At 37.8% G+C, this 27,527-nt stretch overlaps 1 protein-coding gene across 1 annotated transcript; it reads right to left on the minus strand.

Moving 5' to 3' along the window:
- Positions 1–2,617: 2,617 nt before the first annotated feature.
- LOC136234716 (uncharacterized) lies at positions 2,618–3,425 on the minus strand. Its single transcript, XM_066024190.1, has one exon. It carries the CDS (start codon positions 3,369–3,371, stop codon positions 2,733–2,735), a length of 639 nt encoding a protein of 212 aa, XP_065880262.1. The 5' UTR covers positions 3,372–3,425; the 3' UTR covers positions 2,618–2,732.
- Positions 3,426–27,527: the final 24,102 nt, after the last annotated feature.

A 27,527-nucleotide genomic window follows, 5' to 3' on the forward strand; every position in this document is an offset into this window, starting at 1 on the left:
CTGATTTTTTGTTCGGTTGTTTGGATGATTTGGTTTGACCATAATAGAGTGATGCATGGTGAGAAATCTCTTGATGATTGTGCTTTTATGATTGGGGTTGCAAATGTTGTTGATGGTTCAAAAGGAGATTGTGTGCAGGGTAGTAATATTTCAAGGGACAATAAGTGGCAGCCTCATGCGCATGGGATGATTAAATTGAACTGTGATACTGCTTTTGCTGTTTCGAATAATTTTGGTGCAGCGGGTTTTATTGCGCGGGATTCAATTGGGGCGGTGATAATGAGTGGTGCGTGTCCGTTGGGACGGTGCTGGTCCGTTCTTCATGCGGAACTGCTGGCAATATTGAATGGGCTGAGTTTTGCCCGACAGTGTGGTGTAGAAAATGTTATTGTGTCATCGGATTATAAGGGTGCTGTGGATACGATTACTTCTGATAGAGATGTGAGCTATCTCGATCTGATTGTTAGATCTATTCGTGTCGTGGCGTGTTCTTTTAATGATTCGTGCTTCATTTATGAGGGACGGTTGCGGAACGTGGCGGCTTACGAACTTGCGAAATGGGGATCCTGTTTGAACGGGCCTCAAGTATTAGTGTCTGATTTTTCGGATTTTTTGTCTTCTTGTATTAACCTTGATTGCAATTTTTAATACAAGTTGATGTTTATATCAAAAAAAAAAAAAAAATTCACACGACATGTGAAAATAGCCACACGACATGTAAGCTTTATTTTAGAAATATAAAGTTTTGGTTCTGGTGACTTTAAAAGTCCACACGACGTATTGATTTTTTTTTTTTTTACCATTGAGCACATTATCATAGGGAAACAATCGATGATGCAGTTTATAGTAAATTATATTCATACTCTACAAATTAACTATAGCATTATGAATAATGCCTAAGAAGGTGGGTTTAATGTTAAGAAATCGATTCTTGTGGTACCTCCATTTGGATTCGATTCTCGCTATCATTAATAAGTGGACCAATGTGTAAGTCTTTTTGTAAGTTTATCTATAGTTTTGAAGTTTTCTCTTGTCTAGTGCCAGAGATACATCTCCCCTCCCTTAACATTTTCATAAACAAAACACTTTTGACGATATTATAGTTTCTAAACTTCATCTTTTCCATTACTCTTTATTACTGTAATACATATAAGGAATTGCACATGCCTTCGTATCGAAATAAGCAAGAACAAATGTCGCAAGAAGATCCCTAAGATCAAAGTAATCGCCAAGACACGTGGACCAATGAGAAGACTTCAAAATCACTCTGAAATAGGTCCATGATTTTGCGCCTAGAATCAAGGGAAGACTGTTTTGGACAATACAATTGTTCTCATTTCAGGGAACATCCATCATTGAGAGCTTGACATATGTCTTTGAAAGAAGTTAGAACATACATTCTAACCGACTACGAGAACTACTCTTGGAATCCTATAAATATAACACAAACAACTAATTCACAAAATATATTGAAAATGAAGTTCTTACTTACTCAACTATAAAACTTATCTTCTCTAATATTAGAACTGTATACTCCAACCTTGGTCGTTTTACTTTTTTAAGACGCGTGCAATACATATTCCACATTTAACTTACTTTTTTGCATCTAAGTGATTAATTGATTACATTTTATGCAAGTTTAAAGAGCTAACTGAGGAGCTATCGGGATATTTTAAAAGTTTATGAGCTAATCAAACTTTTTAGACAAGTTTCGAGAGCAAATGATGTAAAAATAAATAATATATGCAGTGTTTACAATATTGTATCTATTTTTTGCCCCCCAAAAAAAAAAATTCTTCTTTTAATCAAATTTTTACAATTTACATGAAAACCTATTTTTATTAAAGCAAATTGTGGCAAGCAAAATTAATAGTTGATCCAGATTATGCAGAGACACCACGGATTCGAACACACCGATGGCTAGAAAATTCATTAGATTTTTGTATGAAATTTTAATTTTCTAAGATAAAAACATCAAAATTTTTTTATCTTGAAGTCCCGAATTCATCACTACTGTGGAGAGAGAGAATTTATATCGCTGACACGACTTGATTATACGGTTTCATATGATTGTTCATGTTAGCAGGGGCGGAGTCAGCCCAGAGCCCGGAGGGCCGAAGCCCCCCCGACCACCGGCTCCGCCCTTGAGTATAGTTAGTTTTATCTCGTATAAGCCCCCCTAATATTCATATATATTTAACCTATGTAGTGTTATTTCAATAGTTTAAAGTGGTCAAGTTGGTTAAAAGTCTTATTCTCATGTGAGAGGTTATAGGTTCAAACTACACCAAACTCAATTTTTTTTTTGCTTTATTTGAACTTTATTTTTTCAATTGGACTCTTTATTGTTTTATTTGAACTTATTTTTAGTATATCTATTTTTTTAAGAATTTATTATCTATAAAAAAATCAACTTCTTATTTTGAGACTTAATTAACTTAATTTCTAAATTAAATTTTATAAAAAATTAAAAAAGATTATAGATAAAAATTAAAAAAAATATATGAAAATATTATAATTTATAGCCAACATACCAAAATGATAAAGTTTTAGTGTGCTGAAGCTTAAATTTTTTTTGCCTAACCCTGACGAGCTGGACTTCGAAAAATTATCCCCATTAGTCGAACTAAAATTAGCCCCACTGTCAATTCCTAGCTCCGTCACTGTATGTTAGTCGACCCCAAATCATTTCGGGATTAACGCTTTGTTGTTGTTGAATCCCGAATTCGTCACTACTGTGCAGAAACCAAGTATGCAGTCCTCTGCAACTCTGCCTTCCATCCCCTGTTAACTTTATCAATAAATTCTTCAACTCTCCTCCTAAATTCATCATCTTCTTCATTATCTTCTTCATCATCATCATCGACATTTTCATTAATCTCACATTCAATTCTCCTCCTAAATTCATCATCTTCTTCATCATCGACATTTTCATTAATCTCACATTCAATTGATTCCTCTTCAACATTTGACGACTCTTCATCTTCACCCATTTCTATTAACATGTTCCTTTCATCAACTCTCCTCCTAAATTCATCATCTTCTTCATTATCTCCATCATCATCATCATCATCGACATTTTCATTAATCTCACATTCAATTGATTCCTCTGCAACATTTGATTTCTCTTCATCTTCACCCATTTCTATTAACATGTTATTCCGATCAATGACCAAATGGGAATCCGTTGCTAATGCTGGTGTGTGTCCGTCGGTAAGTAGAAGTTGAGTTTGCTCATCGAAGTCGTCCGGAGAAGAAGTGGATGTTTTAGAGGCAAGAAAGATGATTCCAATTATGAAATTGCAGAAATAGAATATGTAAAGAGAGCTGGAAGTAGCATCATTTATGAATTCCAATGTAGAACCTAACATTCTGGAGAAATTAAACTAGATATGAAAATGTCAACTCTGGAAGAAAGAAAGATGAACTTCTGGGTCAGAGGGGAAGGCTTTTTGAAGATGAGCAGAAGAGTACAGGGGAAGCTTTTTTTAATTCTGTTCTGTTTAGCACAAGTTATGGATTGCAATATGATTTGACTGAGTCGTATTGTGTAAGCTAATACTAATAAAATAGGGTTTTGATATTCACCGCCCCTTAAATTACTTATCACCGCCCTTTGGACATTTTTGCCCTTTTCATTCTTCCATTCAAAAACTTAATATTCTCTCTCTCCCGAGTCAAAAATTGGATTTATGAAAAATGAAATGTTGAGGAAATCGAATAACTACCATTCCTATTTACACTAATTGAAATTCGTCTCCAAAAACTAATCGATCCAATCAATATATATATAAAAAATTCATCCAAAATGTGCTAAACGGGTGATTCACACCATTCCACCTAGACGGAAACAGGTGGATCACCCGTTTCTGCCATGGCAAAAATGGGTGGATCACCCGTTTCTGCCATGGCGGAACGGACCACCCGTTTTTGCCATGGCAGAAACGGGTGATCCACCCGTTTCCGCCTAGGCAGAAACAGATAGCTCATCCGTTTCTGCCTAGGCGGAATGGTGTGAATCACCCGTTTAGCACATTTTGGATGAATTTTGTCTCCGAATCCGGAGATGGAACTCGTGTTTTCGATTCGATTTTCAAATAAAAATACTTATTCGCAGGACCGATCCTGAGATTTTAGAGGCCCATGGGCGAGTTACCAAATGGGATCCTAATAAACGATCTAATAAAAACACTGTATATGAAAAAACATTTTATATTGCTTTAAGTACCCAATTTTTTATACAAAATGATGTCTATGAGCATTTCTAGATGCAAAATTCTCAAATTTAAAAAATTATGAAATAATTCTAATAGATTTTATGCTCTTCAGGACACAAAGCATGATAACATAAAAATAAAAAACCAAATCTTAAAATCATCTCACTTAACGGGCTTTAGGGGCTAAGATTTTGATGCGTTTCTCCCAAATTGTCTTATAAGACCAAGTAAATCAGAATCTGATAGAGTTTTTAAAAGACAAAAAAATGCTATTAGCAATTGAAAGTTTCACAATAAGGTGATTAGAGAACAAAATTGATTATATAGCTAATAAATTGAATATGAACTGAAGATGAAAGATAATATTATACCGTTCAATATTCTTTGGGATTGGAGTTTGGTTAAAAAATGGGAAGATAAATTAGAAATTTTGTTATGATTTGATGGGTGAGAGAGATAATGATGGAAAGACTTTGAGATAAATTAGGGAATTGATGTTCAGTATTATTATTAGGAAATTTGGAAAGAATTTGAGGTAAATTAGAAAATTTGGCAATTATGCCCATGTTTTAATTAAGTATAATTATTATTTTTTTTAATTTAATCTAATGTCAACGTTTTTAATTTAGAAAGAATCTGATAATAATGTTTTTAATCAAAATACATTTTAGGTATAGTTTTAAACCTTAGTACTATACATTACTATAATTGGGCCCTCTCTCGTCCATGGGTCCTGGGCAGACGCCCCTCGAGCCCATGCTCAGGGACGGGCCTGCTTATCCGAGGAATCATTAGTCTTTTTCCTTTACCGTGTTTAAGTCCCATGAATGTTGTTCGGGTTTTTGAATTTCGAAGAAATTTGAGAGAATTTCAGTTTTTTAGCTTAAAAAATAAAAAGGGCAAAAGTGTCCAAGAGGGGGCGGTGATAAGTAATTTGGAACAGTAAATAGCAATACACAAAATAATGCATATAGTTCATATTGGTCCCTAAACTATATATTGAAAATCAATTAGCTCCCTAAACTATTAATATCATCAATCAAATCTTTAATCTATTTAGAAATTAATAATTCCCACCCGCTTATCTAATAATGTTAAAGAATTAATAGTAATTAATCATAATTCAACACATAAGCAATATTATAGAGGATATGAAATATATTCATCTCAAGTCTAAAAAAGATCCAAGATAAAATAAAAGAAATGTTTGAAAAAGGAAACGATGTTAAAAAATTTATTAAGAAGAGAAATATCTCTTTCGCCAATAGAAAATATGAAGTAAAACCCAAAATAAAGAGAAAATATAAAAATCCTGAAAAAGAGTTTTAATTATGTGTTTAATTGTTAGATTAGGATTAGATTACTATTAATTCTTAAGATTATTAGAAAATTGGGTGTGAATTGTTAATTTTTAAATAAGTTAAAGACTTAATTAACGATTTTAATAGTTTAGGAACCTAATTGATTTTTAAGGTATAGTTTAAGGGCCAATACGAGGTTTATACCATAAAATAATAATGATAAATTTATAATATTATGCATTTTGTTTTTTTATAAGCATAAATCTACGAGTACGAGTTGTGGCTTATTTAACAACACAGACTAGATTTAGGGGGCGTTTGTTTTGAGGGTTTCATGAAAGGGTAAGGGAAAGAGAAGCATTCATTCCGTTTGTTGGTGTTTGTTTTATCAATTCAATCATTTCTTTTGCCAATTTCAGTTTTGGGTTTACCCATAACTCTTCCAATCTCATTCCCCTCAATCCTCTAAGGTTTTCCATTCCCTTTCCACTCTCTTACTAACTTGAAAATTTACCCTCATTGTAAAATTCTACTTTAGTCTTTATTTTACTTTTTAATTTTTATTTTAGTTGTTATATTTATTTACTTTTACTTCTTTTATCTTTGGATTAATTTCAGTTTTGATCCTTTTATTTATATTTTTTTATTTTTTTCTTTAAAAAATATTTTTAACTAAATTTTACTTTTTTATTTTTATTTTGATCGCTATACTTATTTATTTATATTTTTTTTTATCCGTAGACTAATTTTACTTTTGATCCTTATACTTATTTATTTTTACTTTTTTGCCCTAAAAACTAATTTTGAGCAATTTTTTTTCTTTTTCATATTATTCAGTTTTAGTATTTATTTTTAATTACTTTAAAATTATTATTTTCTCTTTAAATTAGAATGTTTATGCATTTTTACGATTAATTTTATTTCTGTTTTATCCGTTACACCATTTTTTGATTTTAATGGTTGAAGTAATTGATTTTAATTCTTATATTTACATATGATTAATTTATTATACATACACATGAATGTATGAAAATTGTTGTTAAAAACACAAATTTAGTTTATTAGCTCATTTGAACCAAACAGCCACAAAGGGAATCAGATGAATATCATTCCCTTGTGGAACTGAAACAAACAGATAAGGGAATTCAGGGTCATTTCATTCCTTTCTTCTTGTTTCCCTTTCTTGATTCCATTCTGTTACCCCTACACGAACCAAACGCTCCCTAAGTATATGAAAAGAGCAATGGAGTTTGATTGTTGGGTAAATTATATACATGGCCATTGAATTTTATTGGTCCCGTGTAATTTAATATGATTAGTTCCAAGGGGGGGTTAGGAACTAATATAACTTTTTCGCTTAATAATGCTGACTTAATTAATTCTTTGATAATTTAACTCAGCTTTAGGTCAGCAAGGCTGAGTGAAGTGTGAGACAGCTTTAGTCAGACACTGACTAGAGCTGTTTCAATTGTGAGTTGGGAAATAACACCTTAGGTCAGCTTCCAACTCAGCACTCTGATTACTCAGCGTCGGCTTATACAAATTATATACTGAGTAATTTAAGCAAGCAACACATACATATATATATATCAAGAGAGAAGGTTAGAGATTACTCAGCAGTCTTATCCTGGTTCGGCCTCACCGCCTACGTCCAGTCCCACGAATCCCTCCGGGCTTTTTCAATCCACTACTGAGCTCTTTAAAGGTAGAGCACCAACCGTTTACAAAGCAATTGAGTATGCAAGAGTACCGTCCTCTATTCGTCTACTCAATCCTACTGAGCGCTATAACCGAACACTCAGATTTTCTCTACCACTGAGTACTAAAACCGAGTACTCAGCTTCACTCTTCTAACCTTTACAATTGATACAAGATTGTTCTTTCTAAATGAAGAACACTTTAGATGAATACAAATTCACTCTAGACTTTTACACAATGATTTGGATTTTCACTCTTGTGAAGATTGGCTTTTCTGTCTGTGTTTGCTTGTATGTGTTATTCGTTGCAAATGATGAACTTGTCTATTTATAATGATTTCTGGTCTTCAATGATTTGAATTCCAAATAGCCGTTGTTTGTAGAACGGTCATCTTTGTCATCACTTGGTCAGCTTTCAAAGCTGCAGGCCAATCCCGTCGTCTGATTTTAGCAGGCGTCAGGCTTGCCAGTTTCGTCTTCTTATGCCAGGTTCGTCTTCTAGTGCCAGTTTTGTCTTCTTGTCAAATGCCAGTTGATCCATGCGTCTCGAAAAGGTCTCTAGGCGGATTTCTGAGACTTTTGAATTGGTGCAGACCTGTGTCGGGCTTTGTCTTTTAGTCAACGGATCATTGGTGATGTCCTGACGAATACTCAGCTTGATCATTCGGCTTTGCGTTTAAGATTTCTTTTGACGAGGCTGAGTTACGTTCTACTCAGCTTCTTCGGTCGGCTTTGCCTTCAAGCGTTATTCTGAAGAAGACTTTTCTTTTAACAAGGATGAGTTACATTTTACTCAGCTTCTGCTGTGTGTCTTTGCTCATGCTGACTTCGTTCTGTCTTTCTTTTTATTGAACACTTAGTTCATGTTCTCGTTAGTAAACTTACTCAACATTGAACAAACACATTAGTACAATTAAATCAAAGCACTTAAATTTAATTGTCTTAATCATGAGATTATCTTAAATAATTTTGTCAAATCAAAATCATGTGAAAAGGTGTTTCAACAAACTCCCTCATTTTGATGTTGGCAAAAGTATTTAATTATGGAACTCAACATTAAGGTTCCCCATGATAGTTGACTTTTCTTATTCTTCTGAAATTACTCCCCCGTAAGGGTTGCATCTACTGACTTAATTCAACTCTAAACCTTCGAAGATCTAATCGAGTGAAACTAAGGCATGCCTTTACTGACTTAGTTCAATTCTAGACCTTCCAAGATCTAATTCAGATGAGCCTAAGGTCAGTTTTCAGAAGAGGTCAAATATAGGTATCAGAGTTGGAAGTGTGCTGAGTATATTAACTTGTTTAATTTTTAAGTTCACACGCTTTGTTTGATTGTTGTTCAATGGATAGTTGAATCAGACAAATCAGCATAAAAACACAGCAAGTAAGCATTGCATATATAAAGACAGTTTGGATAAAAGATGCTTATATATAATATTACTCAGCTTAACATGATCATGCCATAAAATATAAGTTACAAGCAAAGACTATAGACTATTGCTAGTTCTACTTCTTAATATTGGCTTGAACTTGATTTGACTTGGGTTTGGTTTGGGCAGTTCGTTGTTGCTGAGTGTGGGTGCTCGGGACAGCAGAAGTTGAACCAGGCTTCTGCTGAGTTCTGGCAGCTGGCATTTTGGCTTTACCTTTCTCCCCCGTTTTCTGCTGAGTTCCAGCAGCTTGCTTCTTTTGATATTTCTCCCCCATTTTGCCAGCATCATGAGATGGAGGAGGAGGAGCATAGAAAGTCCCTTGATGAACAGCACGAGTCAGTATCGAGGAATACTGTTGCATTTGACTCGTACTCTCCCTTAGACCTTTAAAGACCTGCACGCCATCGGCCATACTTGAGGTGGGGATTTTTATGTTGGCACTTAGCATACTGAGTAAATACTCTAGAGATTTCCCGATCCAAGTTATCGAATCTGTCATTCGTGCATAGGATTGATGATACATCTTGAGGAATGCAGTATCATAGGACTGACGCTGAACATTTATATGCCGGACATGCGCAAGTGTTGACTGAGTGCATTGTAGAATCTCGTTGGTCTTGACTTGGTCAGTGTCCATTTCTTCTTTGCTCAGGTTGAGTAGGCGAATGGCTTCACCAATCTGTTATATGGAGCATTGAGAAGAGGAGGAGATAAGGTCAAGAGCTCCAGTCAGCTCAGAGGACAGCTGGGAGAAAAGGTGATTGAGCTCAGCAGAGGTTGCAGATGTTGAGTTCGCAGCTGATAAGGCATTGAGTTGACCTTGGATGGAGTTCATGTGATTCACCATCATCAGCTGGAGTTCAGCCAGCTTCACGATGGATTCTTGCTTGGGCTATTGAGAGACAAAAGATGTCATGACACTCATCAGTTCTTTGAGACCCTTAAGTTCGGTCAGAAGTTGAGTGACAGAGGATAATTGGGTTGGCTCAGCAGGAATAGACGCAGCAGCATCGGTGTGAGACTGATGAATATCTTGAAGTAGAGCTTGAGCTGAGTCAATGATTTTCCTTCCAGACTCAGAAGCATTCAGATAGGTGTAGGATTCATCAGTGAGATGCTCAGGGGCCGGAATCTTGTCAGCACCGGATGGAGGAGGTGTTAGGTGCTGCCCGGAAGTGGAGGTGCCAGCTTGGTCAGCGGCTGCACTTTTATTTAGGTCAGCAACAGGAGCTGACGGGTTTTCTGTCTGCTTGGTAGGAGTAGAAAGAGTGTGATCAATAGAGTTATTAACCTGCTCAGTGTCAGTCTGAGGTTGAGTAGAGTTTTGAGGAGGAGGCAACTCAGAGCTGGCTTGAGCAGGAGGAGTTTCCTTTGCTAACATGTTGGGTTGAGCAGCATGGACTTCGAGCACTTGCTTAGTGGAAGGATGAGCAGAAGTGTCGGTAGAGATTGGACCCTTAGGAGCTTTTGGGTCGGCTTGTTCCTCAGCTTGAGAAATAGAGGCTTGTTTTTCCTTCACTTGGTCGGGAGTGGGTTCAATGATGTCTGTGAAGAACTATAATTGAAGCCTAGTGAGATCAGTGATTGGGTCCCTCAGTGGAGATTCATCCAATAAGTCTATGACTTTGGGTTTCAGAGCTTTGTGTTTGAACTACTTTTCTATGCTGTCCTAATTGGTTTGAAGTGAAGGATCAGCAGTAATAGAGTCAAGGGACTCAGAGGAAGAGTTAAGTCCAAGGTCAGCATCAAGGCCTTCCACAACCTTGTCCTGCACTAGTGACTCAGCTTGGTTCTCAGTAGGTTGCTTAGCAGCACCTGTGTTACTTGGCTCAGCAGAACCCATCTTATCAGCTTGAGGCTGACCCTCAGTACCGCCATGTTCTTCCTCCTAATCACAAGTAGTCTTCTCCAAATCAATTTCTTGACTTCGCACGAAGTATGATTCCTTTGTAATCACAAAGTCAAGTGGGTTAGCATCTATCGGCTTCAACCCAGAGGTTTTCTTCTTCTTCTTCAGAGGCTGATCAGGTGTTTCCTCACTTTCTTCCTCAGGCTCAACTTGCCTTTTTTGTTTCTCAGCTGACTTAGGTTCCCCTTGAGCTTGCTCAGCAAGAGCAGCTTCCTTCGCACTGGATATTATCCTAAGATTCTTCGGAGCTGTGTTGATATCTTTGGTTGAGGATTGGTCAGCTTTCCTCTTTCGGTCCTGCCTAGTGCGCTCAGCGGGTGCTTCTTCAACCCTTACTTTCTTTCCTTTCTTGATCAGCTCATCATGTGCTCTTTCAACCATATTATCCCCTTCCATATCTTCCTCAGCGGGTTCTATAGCCCCCTTTCCTTTCTTGGGTTTGATGGGTTGGCTGTGAGCTAAGCCGAACAGTACTGCTGAGGTGATCTCAGTGCCCTCGATCTCAATCTCTTCTACTAGACTGACCTGGTGATCCTGAAGTATTCTGGTGATCCTGAAGTATTCTGGTGATGAGAGAGCCCATCCTAAGGATCCCGGTGCTTCTTTGAAATGCTCCGATGAGAAATACGGGCATGTTGAGCGGCTTGTAGTTCAGCATGTGCCAGATGAAGCATTGCTCAAAGTTGGAAGCTGAGGATGAGGAGTTGACCTTGGGAAACAGGAAGTTGGTTAGGGTGTAGTGAGCTTGTTTTTTAGGTTGACCCATGCTAGTACTGGCGATTTCTCCTTTGTGGTTCTTTGGTTTACAGAACTCAATAGGGTAATCAATGCGCAGGTAGTCGTTCGTGCACCTGAGTTCAGATTCCTTTTCCTTCAGCTTTAGCAGTTTAGCAAGATAAGACACAGTGATGATGATATCCTTGTTTTTGACTTTGGTAACCATATAGTCGTTATCATCATCGGCAACCCTTAGATTTGTATAGAATTCTCTTACCAACTGCGGGTAGGTGGTTCCAGGGAGAGAGAAGAGTTTGGTCTAGCCATTCTTTGAAATCCATTCGCAAAAGGGTTTCTCAGCTTCTACGAATCCTTTAGAGAACCAGAGGGAACGGAAAACTTTGAGGTTTTTGATGTTTTTGAATACCGGGGAAAAAGTCCTTTCCTTGGGTTTCAGGTTCTTCTTCTCCTTCTTCTTCTTTGAAGGAGTTGCTTGGTCAACTTGAGGGTTTTTACGAAGCATGCTGACCTTGGGAACAGATTGGTCATGCTGACCATGGGTTTGTTCTTGAGATTCTACAGAAGTCTCTTGATATTCCTGCTCAGCAGGAGATGGAGGGTTCATATCGGAGTGATCGTCGTCGTATTGGTGGCCGGAGTTATTCTAGGAATCGCTAGACATGTTTTCTTGAGGATTCTTGAGAGAGTTAGAAGATTAGGGAATTTAAGAGAGAGAAATCGAATGCCAAAGATTTCAAGTGTAAATAGAGGTTAATGGGAAATCGTCCACTATTTATAGTCGTTTCGAGTTAATCTGATAGGTCGGAATGGCGGTTTGTCCTCGAGTTGATCAATCGACAGTTATCTCTGGCATTAATGACACATTCGGCGCATGGTTTTCTAATCATAATGTCTACGTCATCCTAGGTGGCTACTTAAATGCGCGTGCTAGCATTAATTGTGCAAGTGGCTTTACTCAGTATCTAGGATTCTAACCGTTTGGAGTTCCGAGTATGTTGTTTCGTATAGAATGGATGTTTAGCATGCTTAGTAACTCAACACATAGTAATCACTCAATATGTATGTCTACTCAGCATATAGTGATTTTATGTCATTCATGTTATCTCAGCTTATGATAGTTACATATCATGCAATAATCACTCGGGATATAATAATCACTCAACATCCATTTAGCGCAGAAAATTTATTGAAGAGGATTACACATACCGATAGCTTCCCTTAGTATGCTAAACTGCTCACGAGCCAAGGGCTTCATGAAGATATCTGCAAGCTGTTCATCTGTTGGAACATAGGTCAGCTTGATCTCACCCTTGAGTACATGATCTCTGATGAAGTGATGCCTAATGCTGACGTGCTTCATCCTGCTGTGTTGGATTGGATTTTTGGATAAGTCAATGGCACTCTTATTGTCGCACTTGACTATGATTGTTTTTCTTTGTACACCATAATCCTCTAGCTGTTGCTTAATCTATAGGACTTGTGCCACACAGCTTCCAGCAGCAATGTACTCAGCTTCAGTGGTTGACAGGGCAACTGACGACTGCTTCTTGCTGAACCAAGACACTAGACAGCTTCCAAGGAAGTGACATCCTCCTGTAGTGCTTTTACGCTCCAGCTTGTCTCGTCCATAGTCAGCGTCAGTGTATCCAATGAGTGTGAAGTTATTTGTGTTTGGATACCATAAACCTACATTTACTGAGCTTTGCAAATATCTAAAAATTCTTTTCACAGCTATATAGTGAGATTCCTTAGGGTCGGCTTGATATCTTGTGCAATAACATATTGAGTACTGAATGTCTAGCCTACTAGCAATTAGATAAAGTAGAGAGCCAATCATACCTCGATATAACTTGCTGTCTACCGACTTACCTTTCTCATCAGCACAAAGCACAGTGTCAGTACCCATTGGGGTAGATATTGGCTTACAACCTTCCATATCGAACTTCTTCAATATTTCTTTGGCATACTTATCCTGACTAATGAAGATGCCATTCTTTCCTTGTTTAATTTGAAGTCCAAGGAAGAAGTTGAGTTCTCCCATCATTGACATCTCAAACTCAGTTTGCATCTGTTTGCTAGATTCATTGCACATAGATTCATTAGTAGCACCAAAGATAATATCATCTACGTATATTTGTGCCAACAGGGTATCTTTACCCTTTTTCTTAATGAATAAGGTTGTGTCAGCTTGTCCTCTAACATAGTTCCTGGTCAGCCTTTCGTACCAAGCACGTGGTGCTTGCTTTAGGCCGTACATAGCCTTTTTAAGTTTATAAACATGGTTTGGGAATTTTGAATCCTCAAACCCTGGAGGCTGACTAACATAAACCTCTTCATTTATAACTCCATTAAGAAATGCACTCTTAACATCCATTTGGAACAGTTTAAAGTTCATAAAGCTAGCATATGCACATAATATTCTTATTGCCTCCAACCTAGCTACGGGTGCAAAGGTCTCACCATAATCAATACCTTCCTGCTGACTGTAACCTTGAGCTACAAGTCTGGCTTTGTTTCTGACTACGTTACCTTGTTCGTCTAACTTGTTGCGAAATACCCACTTCGTTCCAATGGTCTTTTGGTTCTTTGGTTTAGGCACTAAATCCCATACTTCGTTTCTCTTGAACTGATCAAGTTCCTCTTGCATAGCGTTTATCCAGAATTCATCATGCTCAGCTTCTGAGAAGTTCTTTGGCTCATGAACTGAGACGAACGCAACATTACTGAGATATCTCCTGAGTTGATTTCTGGTCATCAGGGTGTTCTCAGCAGCATCAAGAATAGACTTCTCTGAGTGTCCTATTAGAATCTTGATCTCTTTTGGTAGTGTTGAGTTTTCAGGAATAGGTGTTTCAACAATTTCTGCAGTTTTAGATTGGTCAGCAAAGGTAATTTCAGGTTCGTTTTTACCTTTTGTCAGCCCTTATGGTAATGACTCAACGGCTCCATTTTGGTCAGTGGAAGCTAAGCATGGGTCATCTTCGGTAGGCTGACTTATCTTCCCTGCAGGGTCAGTTTCATTGAACTCAATATGTACAGACTCTTCTACGACCTGAGTTCGTTTATTAAACACCCTATATGCTTTGCTGTTTGTTGAGTACCCTAGAAAGATAGCTTCATCAGCTTTGGAATCAAACTTAGCAAGGTTGTCTTTCGTATTAAGAATAAAACATTTACAACCAAAGGCACGAAAATATCCAAATGTTGGGTTTTCGTCCTTTCCAAAGTTCATAGGGCGTTTTCTTAAGTATAGGTTTAACTAAAGCCCTATTGAGTATATAACAAGCTGTGTTGACAGCTTCACCCCAGAAATACTTTGGAAGCCTATTCTCACTCAGCATTGTCCTAGCTATTTCAACTAAGGTTTTGTTCTTCCTTTCAACAACCCCAATTTGTTGAGGAGTTCTAGGAGCAGAAAAATTATTGTCAATGCCGCTGACTTCACAGAATTCATCAAACTATTGGTTTTGAATTCTCCGCCATTATCACTTCGGATGTGAGCTAATTTTAGGTCTTTGTCATTTTCAAGTTTTCTAATCAGTGTTGAGAATATCTCAAAAGCTTCATCCTTGCTACTTAGCAAGATGACCCAAGTGTACCGAGAGAAATCATCTACAATGACCAAGGAAAATCTCTTACCACCCAAGCTCAGCGGCTGGACTGGTCCGAAAAGATCCAAGTGTAGTAATTCTAATAGACGTTTGGTTGAGACTACATTTTTACTTTGAAAAGACTTTTTGGTTTGTTTACCTTGCTGACAAGTATTGCATAATTGATCCTTCTCAAATCTAAGTTTGGGCAAACCCTCAACTAATTGCTTTCTTGCTAATTTGGCAAGGAGGTCCATGCTTACATGACCAAGTCTCCTATTCCATAGCCAGTAATTATCTTCCTTTGATACTAAGCATATATTTTTTGAAACCTTTTTTTCTAAACTCAGCATGAAGACATTGTCAACACGAGGGGCAGTTAAAATCAAATCATTTGTTTTACCCTCAAGTATTCGACACTTAGTGGCATCAAATACAACATTTCTACCGCTGTCACACAGTTGAGCTACGCTCAATAGGTTATATTTGAGACCCCTGACTAGGGAGACTGACTCAATAGTAGGGTTTCCTCCAATAGTACCTGATCCCACTATCTTACCCTTTTTGTTGTCTCCGAAACTTACACTTCCTCCTTGTTTATGCACAAGTGTGATGAACTGAATTTCATCACCAGTAATATGCCTCGAGCATGCGCTGTCAATATACCATAGCTTTGACTTCTCAGCACATCTCAGGCTCACCTGCAATTGAACTAGTTATCTTTAGGTACCCAATTCTTTTTGGGTCCTCATTTATTAGAATGAACAGGTGATGTATCATATTTTATTTTGTGACGGCATATATTTATGGTGTGGCCATATTTCCCACAAAAGTCACAATAAACTACCCTTTGAGGGTGTTTCCATGTTTGGTCAGCACGACGGTGTTGAGCATACCAACACACACTTACAGTGTGTCCCCTCTTTCCACAACAGTCACACTGACTGTTCCGCTGAGTGTACCGTCTTTGCTCACTAGTACCTGAATACTCAGTATTTGGGTAGAACCTTTTCTTAGTCGATGAACTCAGTTGGTTCTGTATTGAGGTGATGTCCTTTCTCAGATTCTTAGAATCTAATTGGACTTCCGAGACAAACCGATGCATGATTTTTAGATTTTCATCTTGCCTAGTATTGTCCTAGAGCAGATGTCGGAGGTCACTGAGTTTGACCTCTTCAATCTCATCACACCGCCTGCTGAGTGCTCTTATTTTCTTGTTACACTTTTTGATCAGTGTATAGAGATCACTCAGGGCATTAACCATTTCATTTCTGAGCAAGGGTATAGATGTTGCCTCATTACAGTGTTCCTCATGGTCAGACCCATCGGAGAGGTCAGCTTGCTCAGATTGGCAGTTGTCAGCAGCTTCATCAGCCATGAAGCAAATGTTTGCTGACTCAGTGGCATCAGCTTCTGATGAGGTTGACTCATCACTGTCACTCCATGTGGCCACCATTGTCTTTCTACTGCCCTTCTTTTCTTTCTTCAGAGTAGGACAGCTTGACTTGATGTGCCCAGTTTGATGGCATTCGAAACAAGTAACAGGCTTGGAGCTATCCTTCTTATGTCTGCTATCGCTAGACTCAGCTCTGTATTTATCACTTCTTTTGAATGGCCTTTTGCTGTTCTTATCATTTTTCCTAAACAGCTTTTTCATCTTTCTTGTGAACATGGCCATTTCCTCATCATCTGATGAGTCAGCTTCTGTTGAGTCGGCTTTCATGACAAGAGATTTTTGCTTCTTGTCCTCAGACTTTTCTTTAGCCTCAAAATTCTTCATGGAGATCTCGTGGGCCAGCAGAGATCCATTCAGCTCATCATATTTGTACGTGGTCAGGTCCTGAGCTTCTTCCACAGCTGTCTTCTTAGCTTGCCAACTCTTGGGGAGACTTCTTAAGATTTTCTTTACCTGTTCTTTTTCTGTGAAGTTCTTTCCGAGTCTCTTAAGCTCATTTATGATATTGGTGAACCTTGAGTTCATCTCAAAGATGTCTTCATTTTCGTTCATCTCAAACAGCTCGTATAGTCTCATGTGTTGATTCACCTTGGACTCTTTGACCTTGCTGGTTCCTTCATAGGTCACCTCCAGCTTCTTCCAGATTTCCTGTGCTGACTCACAACCTGAAATTTTGTCTGCAGCATTTAACGCACAGTGAAGCATATTGATAGCCGAAGCATTATTTTGTAATTTTTTAAGGTCATCCTCTGACCACTTAGACTCACTCTTGACAGATTTTCCTCCGTTAATAATTTCATAGGGAACAAACGGGCCTTGGACTATAGCCAGCCATGCACTCATGTTTGTTGCCTGAATGAAGTTTTTCATTCTGTTCTTCCAAAATGTATAATTTGACCGGAAGAACAGAGGAGGCTGACTAATAGATAATCCCTCATGGAGTATCTGTGTTGTTTGATTTCCTAGAAGGAAACGAGTGTTGTTCTCAGCCATTTACAGGGATCAGTTCAAGATAGTTTTATCTTGAATAGTGAGCTACTGAGCTCTGATACCACTTGTTGGTCCCGTGTAATTTAATATGATTAGTTCCAAGGGGGGGGGGGTTAGGAACTAATATAACTTTTTCGCTTAATAATGTTGACTTAATTAATTCTTTGATAATTTAACTCAGCTTTAGGTCAGCAAGGCTGAGTGAAGTGTGAGACAGCTTTAGTCAGACACTGACTAGAGCTGTTTCAATTATGAGTTGGGAAATAACACCTTAGGTCAGCTTCCAACTCAGCACTCTGATTACTCAGCGTCGGCTTATACAAATTATATACTGAGTAATTTAAGCAAGCAACACATACATATATATATCAAGAGAGAGGGTTAGAGATTACTCAGCAGTCTTATCCTGGTTCGGCCTCACCGCCTACGTCTAGTCCCCAAAATCCCTCCGGGCTTTTTCAATCCACTACTGAGCTCTTTAAAGGTAGAGCACAAACCGTTTACAAAGCAATTGAGTATGCAAGAGTACCGTCCTCTATTCGTCTACTCAATCCTACTGAGTGCTATAACCGAACACTCAGATTTTCTCTACCACTGAGTACTAAAACCGAGTACTCAGCTTCACTCTTCTAACCTTTACAATTGATACAAGATTGTTCTTTCTAAATGAAGAACACTTTAGATGAATACAAATTCACTCTAGACTTTTACACAATGATTGGAAATTTGGTGTAAGAGCTTGCTTTCTTTTCAGACAGCTTCTAATTTGGATTTTCACTCTTGTGAAGATTGGCTTTTCTGTCTGTATTTGCTTGTATGTGTTATTCGTTCCAAATGATGAACGTGTCTATTTATAATGATTTCTGGTCTTCAATGATTTGAATTCCAAATAGCCGTTGTTTGTAGAACGGTCATCTTTGACGAGGCTGGGTTACGTTCTACTCAGCTTCTTCGGTCGGCTTTGCCTTCAAGCGTTATTCTGAAGAAGACTTTTCTTTTAACAAGACTGAGTTACATTTTACTCAGCTTCTGCTGTGTGTCTTTGCTCATGCTGACTTCGTTCTGTCTTTCTTTTTATTGAACACTTAGTTCCTGTTCTCGTTAGTAAACTTACTCAACATTGAACAAACACATTAGTATAATTAAATCAAAGCACTTAAATTTAATTGTCTTAATCATGAGATTATCTTAAATAATTTTGTCAAATCAAAATCATGTGGAAAGGTGTTTCAACAAATTTTACCCGTTGTCACGGTATGGCTAAGAAATTTCAAAATGTAATATAGAGCTATTGAAATTTACACTAAATTACACATGTGGCTACTATTACTGTTAATCATTTTTTCGATCGTTGATTCCCTCTACAGCCAGTTATCTCATTCTTCCTATTTTACCTCTCCCATTTACTATATAGGTCATCACTACCCCGATAACCCCTTCAGATTACGGTTCAAAACCGCCATCCCGAAGAATATAAAACTGTTACGGGGCTCATTATTGTTTGATTCCCTTTTAGACGACGGTTGCGTTCTGTCATTTGAATCAACCTCACATGACATCAACTTATTGGTACACTATCATCTTACGCGTATTCCGATGACATTATATTTATTATTTCTGATACCTATATGACCCTTGAATGGTAGCCTACTAAAACAAAATGTCAAAAAAATTATGGGAAATTAGCGTCTTGGTTATAGTGATGACATTTTGCATATTGATTTCTGTCGTTGTAGCGTGTTGCATATGACATATGTTTTAATCAATTATGTCAATGGATTTTGATTCAGATGATAGATTTTATGTATTATTTGTCTTCATATTGTTCTTTATATGACATTTTTTTTAATTCAATGTGACTTGGTTTCTTCTTTGCCTAGTATTTCAATGAAATTTCTGGGCAATATTCAGATTGGCATAGAAGCAGACATGCTAAATGAACATCATTTTTTATATATCAAAGATTTGAAATCAAATTATAGAAACTAGTCAAGAACAAATAAAAGCAACATACACAAGTTGATTTCAAATGGACATATCATAATCGATGTGGATTACATAATAAAGATTAGTCTTCATTCCCCAAAAAAGAAATCCTCAAATGTCTTGTTTATCTGCAAAAGCAATCATTAATTAGACAAATAATCCATAATTACAAAGCAAATAAACCTGACACAATAGTACACACCATCGTTTCAGCTTCAGTGTGACCTTTAACTTTTCCACCCCTAACCCATTATAAATAGAACGTTGTTTCTACTTTGAGGTTTGCCCTAATCTTAAAAACATTCAGACAAAAGAGCATACCAGCAAATGGATACACTTCAAGTTCTGACGAATTTGGTTAGATTTGTGCAAACTCGCTCATGAGTCACCAAGTTAGCTTATAAGCGTTGAAGGTATCTCAATTAACCTACTTCTGCAGACTTTTTCTTACTGCATTTCTTTTTATCAATGTTTGATTCATGCAGGACCTCTAGATGTTCACCTGTTAAGATGGACATTCACTATTAAAGGCCCCAAGTACACCCCCTATGAAGGAGGTGTATTCAAAATACACACCCACTACCCTCAAGAGTTCCCAACAAGACCTTCAATAGTAATAACACAAATCTTATTAAGCATTTAATAGTAATATTACATATAATACCATGCACATATATACACTGATTAACCTATTCCTATTTTCAGTTTACCTTCAGGACTAAGATTTATCTTCCTAAAGTTAGTCTCCAAGGGCTGGTCTCTCTTCCCCGGCTTGTTTCACGCCTTTCATATCCCACTACCATGGTTAGTCCTTATCTATTTCTTTGGTCCATCTAAATGCCATGTTTCCATCTAATTTATATATTCACTTGTTAGTTGTTGTGGCATATATATGACTTGATGATAGAGCCCTACATCGAGGGGCCATATCCAAAATATGAACCAGTTGCTGAGCAATACAACATCAACAGGATAGAATATGATGCAATTTCCTCAAAATGGAGGGAAGAGCATGCAATGGGGGCATTATGTGCAAAAGGGAGAGCACTAAGCAGTTTCACAACTCAAAGATTAAGTTCCCTTTAGTTTTTAAGTGTGTGCTGCCTAACTTTTTTGTCTAACATGTGGATATATGTTTTTTTAGATTTTGTATAATGCACAACTTAATCCTATTTTGAAATACAAATCTATATACTTCATGATTTGAAGTAGACATCTAATGCAAGTCTAATCAGAGCATGCTAATTAGTTCAAACCTATTGAAGTTATAACAGAACATCAAAGTTACCTTAATGGTAGATATGGTACCTTACAAACAAACAAACAAGCTTATTCGTACCTATTTATTTGTTTTTACTTAATAGAAGAACAGAAAAAGTAAGGTAAACATATTCAAGTGAATGAAATAGATATAAAAAGTGTCAAATGAAACATTACATGGGCAACAGATATAAAAGGAAGTGAATGAAACATTACATGGGCAATTTATATAAAAGTTGTCAAAGACCAATTTAAGAATTAAAAGCATAAAAATGATAACTCATGGGTTGTAACATGAATTTAAAATGTTATAAGCTTTACCAGTTGTAACATGAATTTAAAATACGAAATCAGCGTATGCTTAATGAGTCAATGAACATCTAAAGTATAAGAGCATACATATGACTCCACTGACCCTTTATTACATGTTTCATACGTATACTGAATTACCAGCTAAATTACAAGAGCATGCCAAACAAAACATTACAACCTTTTACTACATGCTTCATACACGTACTCAATGAACATCCAAAGTAGCATGGTCAATCAGTTCATACATATTCAACCAATTAATAACAAAACATCAACCAATAGAACATGAAGCAACTTCACAACCATTTACTACATGCTTCATACACATACTGAATTACCATCTAAAGTATAAGCACATGCCAAGGAGAACATCAACCAACAGAATATGAAGCAACTTCTACTACATGCTTCATACACATAAAGTTCCAAGCATGCGTGCCTTATACATGCATTTTGTTATAATTCAACGATAAAGGCATATTACACTTGTCATGCATAAAAATGTAATGCATATTGTGCCTGAAAATTTAATGAAGATCCATTTCAATGGTTGATATGACATTCATAATTTGTTAGATATATTATAATAACATATATGGCATTCATAGCATTCACATGGGTAGTGAACTTCAAATTTTTTTTATTACAATAGAACAAGAAATGGGGAAAAACTTATATTGTTTGTCATAAAAAAAAAATTTATCTGGTTTGTCATAATAAATTTCATATTAATGTAGGTAACATTTTTCCCACCAATTACAGAGAACCCTATATTTGGATAGATTCGTTTTATACTGATAGAGCCAATGTTTGAGGTTGGAGTTTCCATTTTATTGACTTCGTTGTTTTATTCATCGTGAAACTCTATACAATCAAGATTTTGTGATCTTCTATTTATTAGAGTCCACGTTCACCGCACTATTTTGATAACAACACATTTCTCCTCCGTTGCTTTTGCTAGTGGCTCCACTGTGAGACGCGATTGGGTTCGGTCGTGGGCACTCTCCGGTAATAAATTCAGTAATATCATAGGAGAATAATAAGTGTGGAATAAAGGAGAATGTTGTTAACTTACTTGTAGCATACCCTAGTTGGGGGCAAATTATTAGAAGCACCCGGTAAGAACTCTTGCCTGGTTGGGGTATATATACTCTCTTTTGCAACTCTCTTGCTCTAATTGAGTTTAATTATCATCAATCCTCTATTAATTGTTATTAACCATGTTTTTCTTTTTTTGAAAAGGAATTTCATTACTGATGTAAAATTCGACAGAAGTTTAATACAGGGGAAGAAATAAAATTCAGTACAGAATTGAAAATGGTTGGCCTAGCATATTGTGAAGCCGCTCTTGCAAAAGCATGAGCTAAGCTATTAGCTTGCCTCTTGATAAAGCGGACCGAGGAACCGCTGTTTGTTGAGATAAGAGATCGACAATGAGCGATAAGGTCGCCAAATTCCGAAAGATCCGTCTTGAGAGAGTTGATAGCTTGGACAGTAAGTAGGGAATCAGTTTCAAAGACCACATCTGTGAGTCCCAGGCTATTTACCCAGTTAATTGCTTGTGCTAATGCCCATGCTTCCCCTTCTCTTGCATCCATCAAGCCGTCTGTAATGTCTGTTCTAGCCGTGATTAAGGTTCCTGTTGAGTCCCTGATTGCAGCAGCGCATCCCGAATAGCCCAGTAACGTGAAGGTGCTGAAGTCCGAGCAGTATGATAGTCTGTTGACAGCAGGTCTGTGCCAAGATTTGTCACATAGACTTGGTATTAATTGTATTGAATCCGCTTTTCTCCTTGTCTGTGCTATCTTCCAATCAACAGTGTATCTAACGCCATTGTCAATTAATTGGTTCACAGGGATGTGTTTTTGGTTCCATAATAGCTCATTCCTTGCCTTCCACCAACACCACAAGAGCGTCATGAATCGTTCCGATTGTGCAGAATCAGCAGTCCTGCAAAAACCAAAAAACAATTCGCTAAAGTTTGCTGCTATATCTGCAACAGCAGCAATTGCTCCATGCAATCCCGCAACAATCCACATCGTCTGCGCTTTTTGACAGAGCCAAAACAAATGCCAAATGTCTTCGATATCCAATGAGTAAAGCACACAACTGTCATCGATATTAACACCTCTGTTTTTAATTTTGACCCTGGTAGGAATGCAATTTCTCACCAAACACCAACAAAAATAGCGGATTTTAAAAGGAACAGCAGCAGCCCAAATCTGATTCCATAGCCCCTCTGCTCTTAATTCTTCATCATTTGTGAGAATAGTGGTGGCAATCCTGTAGGCACTTTTAACAGAATACTCTCCATCCTTAGTACCATGCCATATTTGCTTATCCTTCCTTCCTCTAATTCGCACTGTTGAGCGACAAATTGCAGCAATATCTTGTTCAGAAAACAGATCTTGTAGTAGTTCCATATCCCAATCAACAGAGTTAAATATGAACAGGTCACTAACTTTTAGATTGTGCATTCCTTCTGGTATTGGCGACGTGATCTTCTGACAGTACTCATCTCTCAACCAATAATCCTTCCACACATTTATGTTCTGGCCGTCGCTGATCTTCCATCTCACTCCCTTCTGAAGCAGAATTTGGGAACTCTAGATACTCCGCCAAATATAGCTAGGTGAGTGTCCCAACCTAGAGTTTAAAAAATCCCCAGTAGGATAATATTCAGCTTTGTAGACCTTACTGACAAGAGAATCTGGAGATGACTGTAAACGCCACCCTTGTTTTCCTAATAGAGCCAAATTGAAGGCAGTTAAGTCACGAAAACCAAGGCCTCCCCCATCCTTAGATACACACAACTTTTCCCAGGACATCCAATTGATTCCTCTGGCTCCATCCTTCTTATTTCCCCACCAGAATGAGTTCAGAATTCTCTGAAGTTCTTCTGCCGTCGACACAGGAATGAGAAAGACACTCATGTAATATACTGGGATAGCCTGACCAGCTGCTCTGATCATGGTTGCCTTACCAGCTTTTGACAGGGGCTTACCACGCCAAGTTTGAAGTTTTCTCCAGTTTGTCTTTCAAGTGGGCAAAAACTTCTTTCTTTTTCCTTTCTACTAGCGATGGGAGACCAAGATACCGCCCGGTGTTAAGGGGTTGCCACACCTCCAGAATCGAGGAAATGCCGTCGATGAGTAAATCATTCACATTGCTACTACAGAGAATCCCAGATTTGGTGAAATTTATCGCCAGACCCGAGGCCTCCTCATACTTCCTCAGTATATTCTTTACCTCTCTGCTCTCTTCGATGTTTGCTTTGAAGAATAGGAAAGCGTCATCAGCGAATAACAAATGGGAGATTGGTGGTGCCCCTCTGCAAGCTCGAATCCCATGTAATTTTCCTTTTCTTTCAGCTTCAGATATCAGTGTAGTTAAGCCTTCGACGCAGAGGAGAAACATGTAGGGAGATAGGGGGTCCCCTTGCCTCAGACCCCGTTCCGGTGTAATAGGTCCCACTAAACCGTCATTTATCTTTACAAAATACGTCACCGAAGTAACACATAGCATGATGTATTTAGTCCAGATTTCAGGGAAACCCATTCGATCCAGTATGGAGGCAAGGAAGTTCCAACTCACTCTGTCGTAGGCCTTGCTAATATCAATTTTCAGTGCTACATCCCCGCACTTTTTCCCTACATTCTTTTTCATACTATGAATCACCTCAAAAGCCAATAGCACATTATCATGAATAGATCTACCCTTAATAAAAGCTGATTGGTTTTCAGAAATTAAATCTGGTAGAAGTGGTTTGAGGCGGTTAGCAAGAACTTTGGCTGTGATTTTATAGACAACGTTGCAAAGTGCAATTGGTCTCAAGTCTTTCACTGTAATCGGATTATCACATTTGGGGATGAGAGTGATAATCGTATGGTTAAGATCAGGAGGGAAAGTACCTGAGTTCAGCCAAGAAGTCCCTGATTTAAAAATCTCTTCACCAATCAAGCTCCAGTATCTCTGCAGAAATCCGGCATTAAAACCATCCGGCCCCGGTGCCTTCCCCGGCTGCATTTCAAATAGGGCAGTGATGCGTCCCCACCTAAGGTTAGAGATGAGGACTCACTAAGGGATAAGTGTACCCCGTCGTTATCAAGTAATAAATTTCTGGTTTAAGTCCAGGTTATCGTCCACATGATTTATTTCTGCAAGTATCAAGCTACTCGATCTCGGATGTTATCTAGGCTTAGGGGGTTTTGAGTTTGGTTTGTTTAATTAATCTACTCCTAGGTTGAATTATGCTAATCCTAGCTAAGTTATCTAATTCTAACTAAGTTATTCTAACCCTAACTAAGTTACTCTACCCCTAATTGATCTTTTACCAAAGCAATTAACTGAATGAACATGAAGGAATACGATGATAACAATGATAGAATGTTTAAGCAATTGAATTGAAACTAAGTCGCTTGTGTCCAAGGCGATTAACCCGACCTATCCTCCTAAAGTCCCTAGTTCGTGATTCCCTTGTAAGGCCGAAACTAGCTCTAAGGCTCAGTAATTTGGGCTTAATCTTCTATAGGGTCGTCAATCCTATAGGCACTGACTAGGTCAGATTCAGCTCGCAATATGTGCCAACCTAATTTTGGGATTATCGAATGAGTTAAACCAATCAGACAAAGCGTGAGACAAAGATTAAAACATCAAAACAACTGAATGAACAAAAACTATATTATATATCAAAGATGAATGTATTGTCACGAAGTTACAATAAACCTAGAATTCATAGCATGTATCAGAGGCTAGACAAAATATAAAAGAAGAAAAATCCCTTTCAGGGAACCTGTCTACCAATGCAGGCGTCTTTCTAGGATTTAAGGATGGAGCTTGAGTAATCCTCGGTGAACGGAGCTTCAAAGGTATCTTCAATGGAGGTTTGAAGGATATGGAGGAGGTGGAGAGGATTTCTCAAGGTGGAAGCTAAGCTAATTACAAAAGTAAAAGATCTTGAATTACAATTGAAAAACCCTATTTATAGATGCGTCTCGGGCCTCGTTTTGACCTATTTTTGTGTCCTAGTTGGTGTAAGAAGACGTGGGGCCGAGCGTGGCTTCGTGGGGGCGGAATTGGTCTTTTTGACCAATTCCCGCAGGGCTGCTCGCCGAGCAGGCCTCTGGCGGCCTGCTCGGCGAGCAGAAATGGCTCGCCGAGCGTTTTCACGCGAAGCGCGCTCGATCCAAGCTCGATGAGTTCCGTGACCTTTTTCGTCCGACTTCACACCTGCACACGCATAAAAACTCCGGAAAACATTAGTTCAAAAGCCAAATTGATCCGTCAATCGCTTATTTTGAGCAAACGCTTCGTTTGGTGCGACTTTTGACGGACCAATTAGCTTCAAAAGATAACGGAATTCTAATACGCATGCTATTTCGGCCGTATTTGTCTAAATTGATTACAAAACAAGCCTAAACGACGAAAAGTAAATAGAATGTTCTCAATTCCTAACTTACTCACACAAAAGAATTTAAATGCGAGAATTGCTCGCTTATTAGCCAAATAACCCTAAAAACCGTCCTAAAACCGTACCCAAAGATAGGGGTTTTTGACCCCTATCAAACCTCCTCGCACTTAAAACTTTACTTGTCCCCAAGTAAACTAAAAAAAACTAAACCCGCCATCACAAGCAAGCTAGAAAACTTCCCAGTTTGACTAGGTGCTTGACATAATTTCGAGCATCTATAATTACATGCATTCGGAAGTACAAAGTAGAGACACGATATCCAAAAGCCGCATTTCAATTATCATGGGTTATAGTTTTAAGCAAATGGACACATGTTCAATTAAACGAGCTTGAGGGGATCGCTAAGTAAAACACCTCACCATAGGTAGTTCACTCATTCACACAATTTTTGGTGGCTAAGGTGTTTACTCTCGGCTTATGTTCTTGCTTAGGATGACGTTGATTTTGCACGTTCATCCGCGTTCCTCTACTATGCTATATGATTCCGATGATATCAAAAATAGCCTCTAATCGGGGTTGTAATGTGGTTAGAGGGTTAAAGGTACAACAAGGGTTAATAGTTCTAGCGCTACAAAAACTAAGTTTAAATGGCTTTAGCAAATATGAAGTGACTGAGCTTTTTATTCATCCCTTATTATTTTCTTTTTGGAATGTTTTCTTGAGACGTTTTTTGATTTATAAGAACTGGGGAATGAAGTTCTTCCCTTTTGTTCGTCTCTTTTCTTTTCTTTTTCTTTCTTTTTTTCTGTTTTTCTCTTTTTTTTTTTCTTTTTGGGATAGTGATGCTCATTCACTTCTTAGCCTTTTGGCTTGCTACTGTAATGCCATAAAACAAAGATAAAGCGCTAGAAGAAAACAAAGGCTCAGTTCGAGCTTTGCAAAAACAAGGGTTAAGTGGCGAACCAAGTTGTGGTTCGCAAAAACGGGTTAGAACGAAAGAAAAATCTACAAACTACAAAAATGTCGGCTCAAAGGGGCTTCCTAGAGTGGATGAAAAAGAAAAACAAGGTAAAGAAAAGGGTTAATTCTAATGAGGCTGATTCATCGTTTATCATCTCAAATCATTGCATGTAGGTTCAACACAGTATTAGGTGCAAAATCTGTAATCTTCCACAAGTGCATTCACACAAAAAATGTCAAGAAAAAGAGCTTTTTGATGTTCGCT

The sequence above is a fragment of the Euphorbia lathyris genome, chromosome 7 (genome assembly GCF_963576675.1).
Source record: "Euphorbia lathyris chromosome 7, ddEupLath1.1, whole genome shotgun sequence".
Taxonomy (NCBI): Eukaryota; Viridiplantae; Streptophyta; class Magnoliopsida; order Malpighiales; family Euphorbiaceae; genus Euphorbia; species Euphorbia lathyris.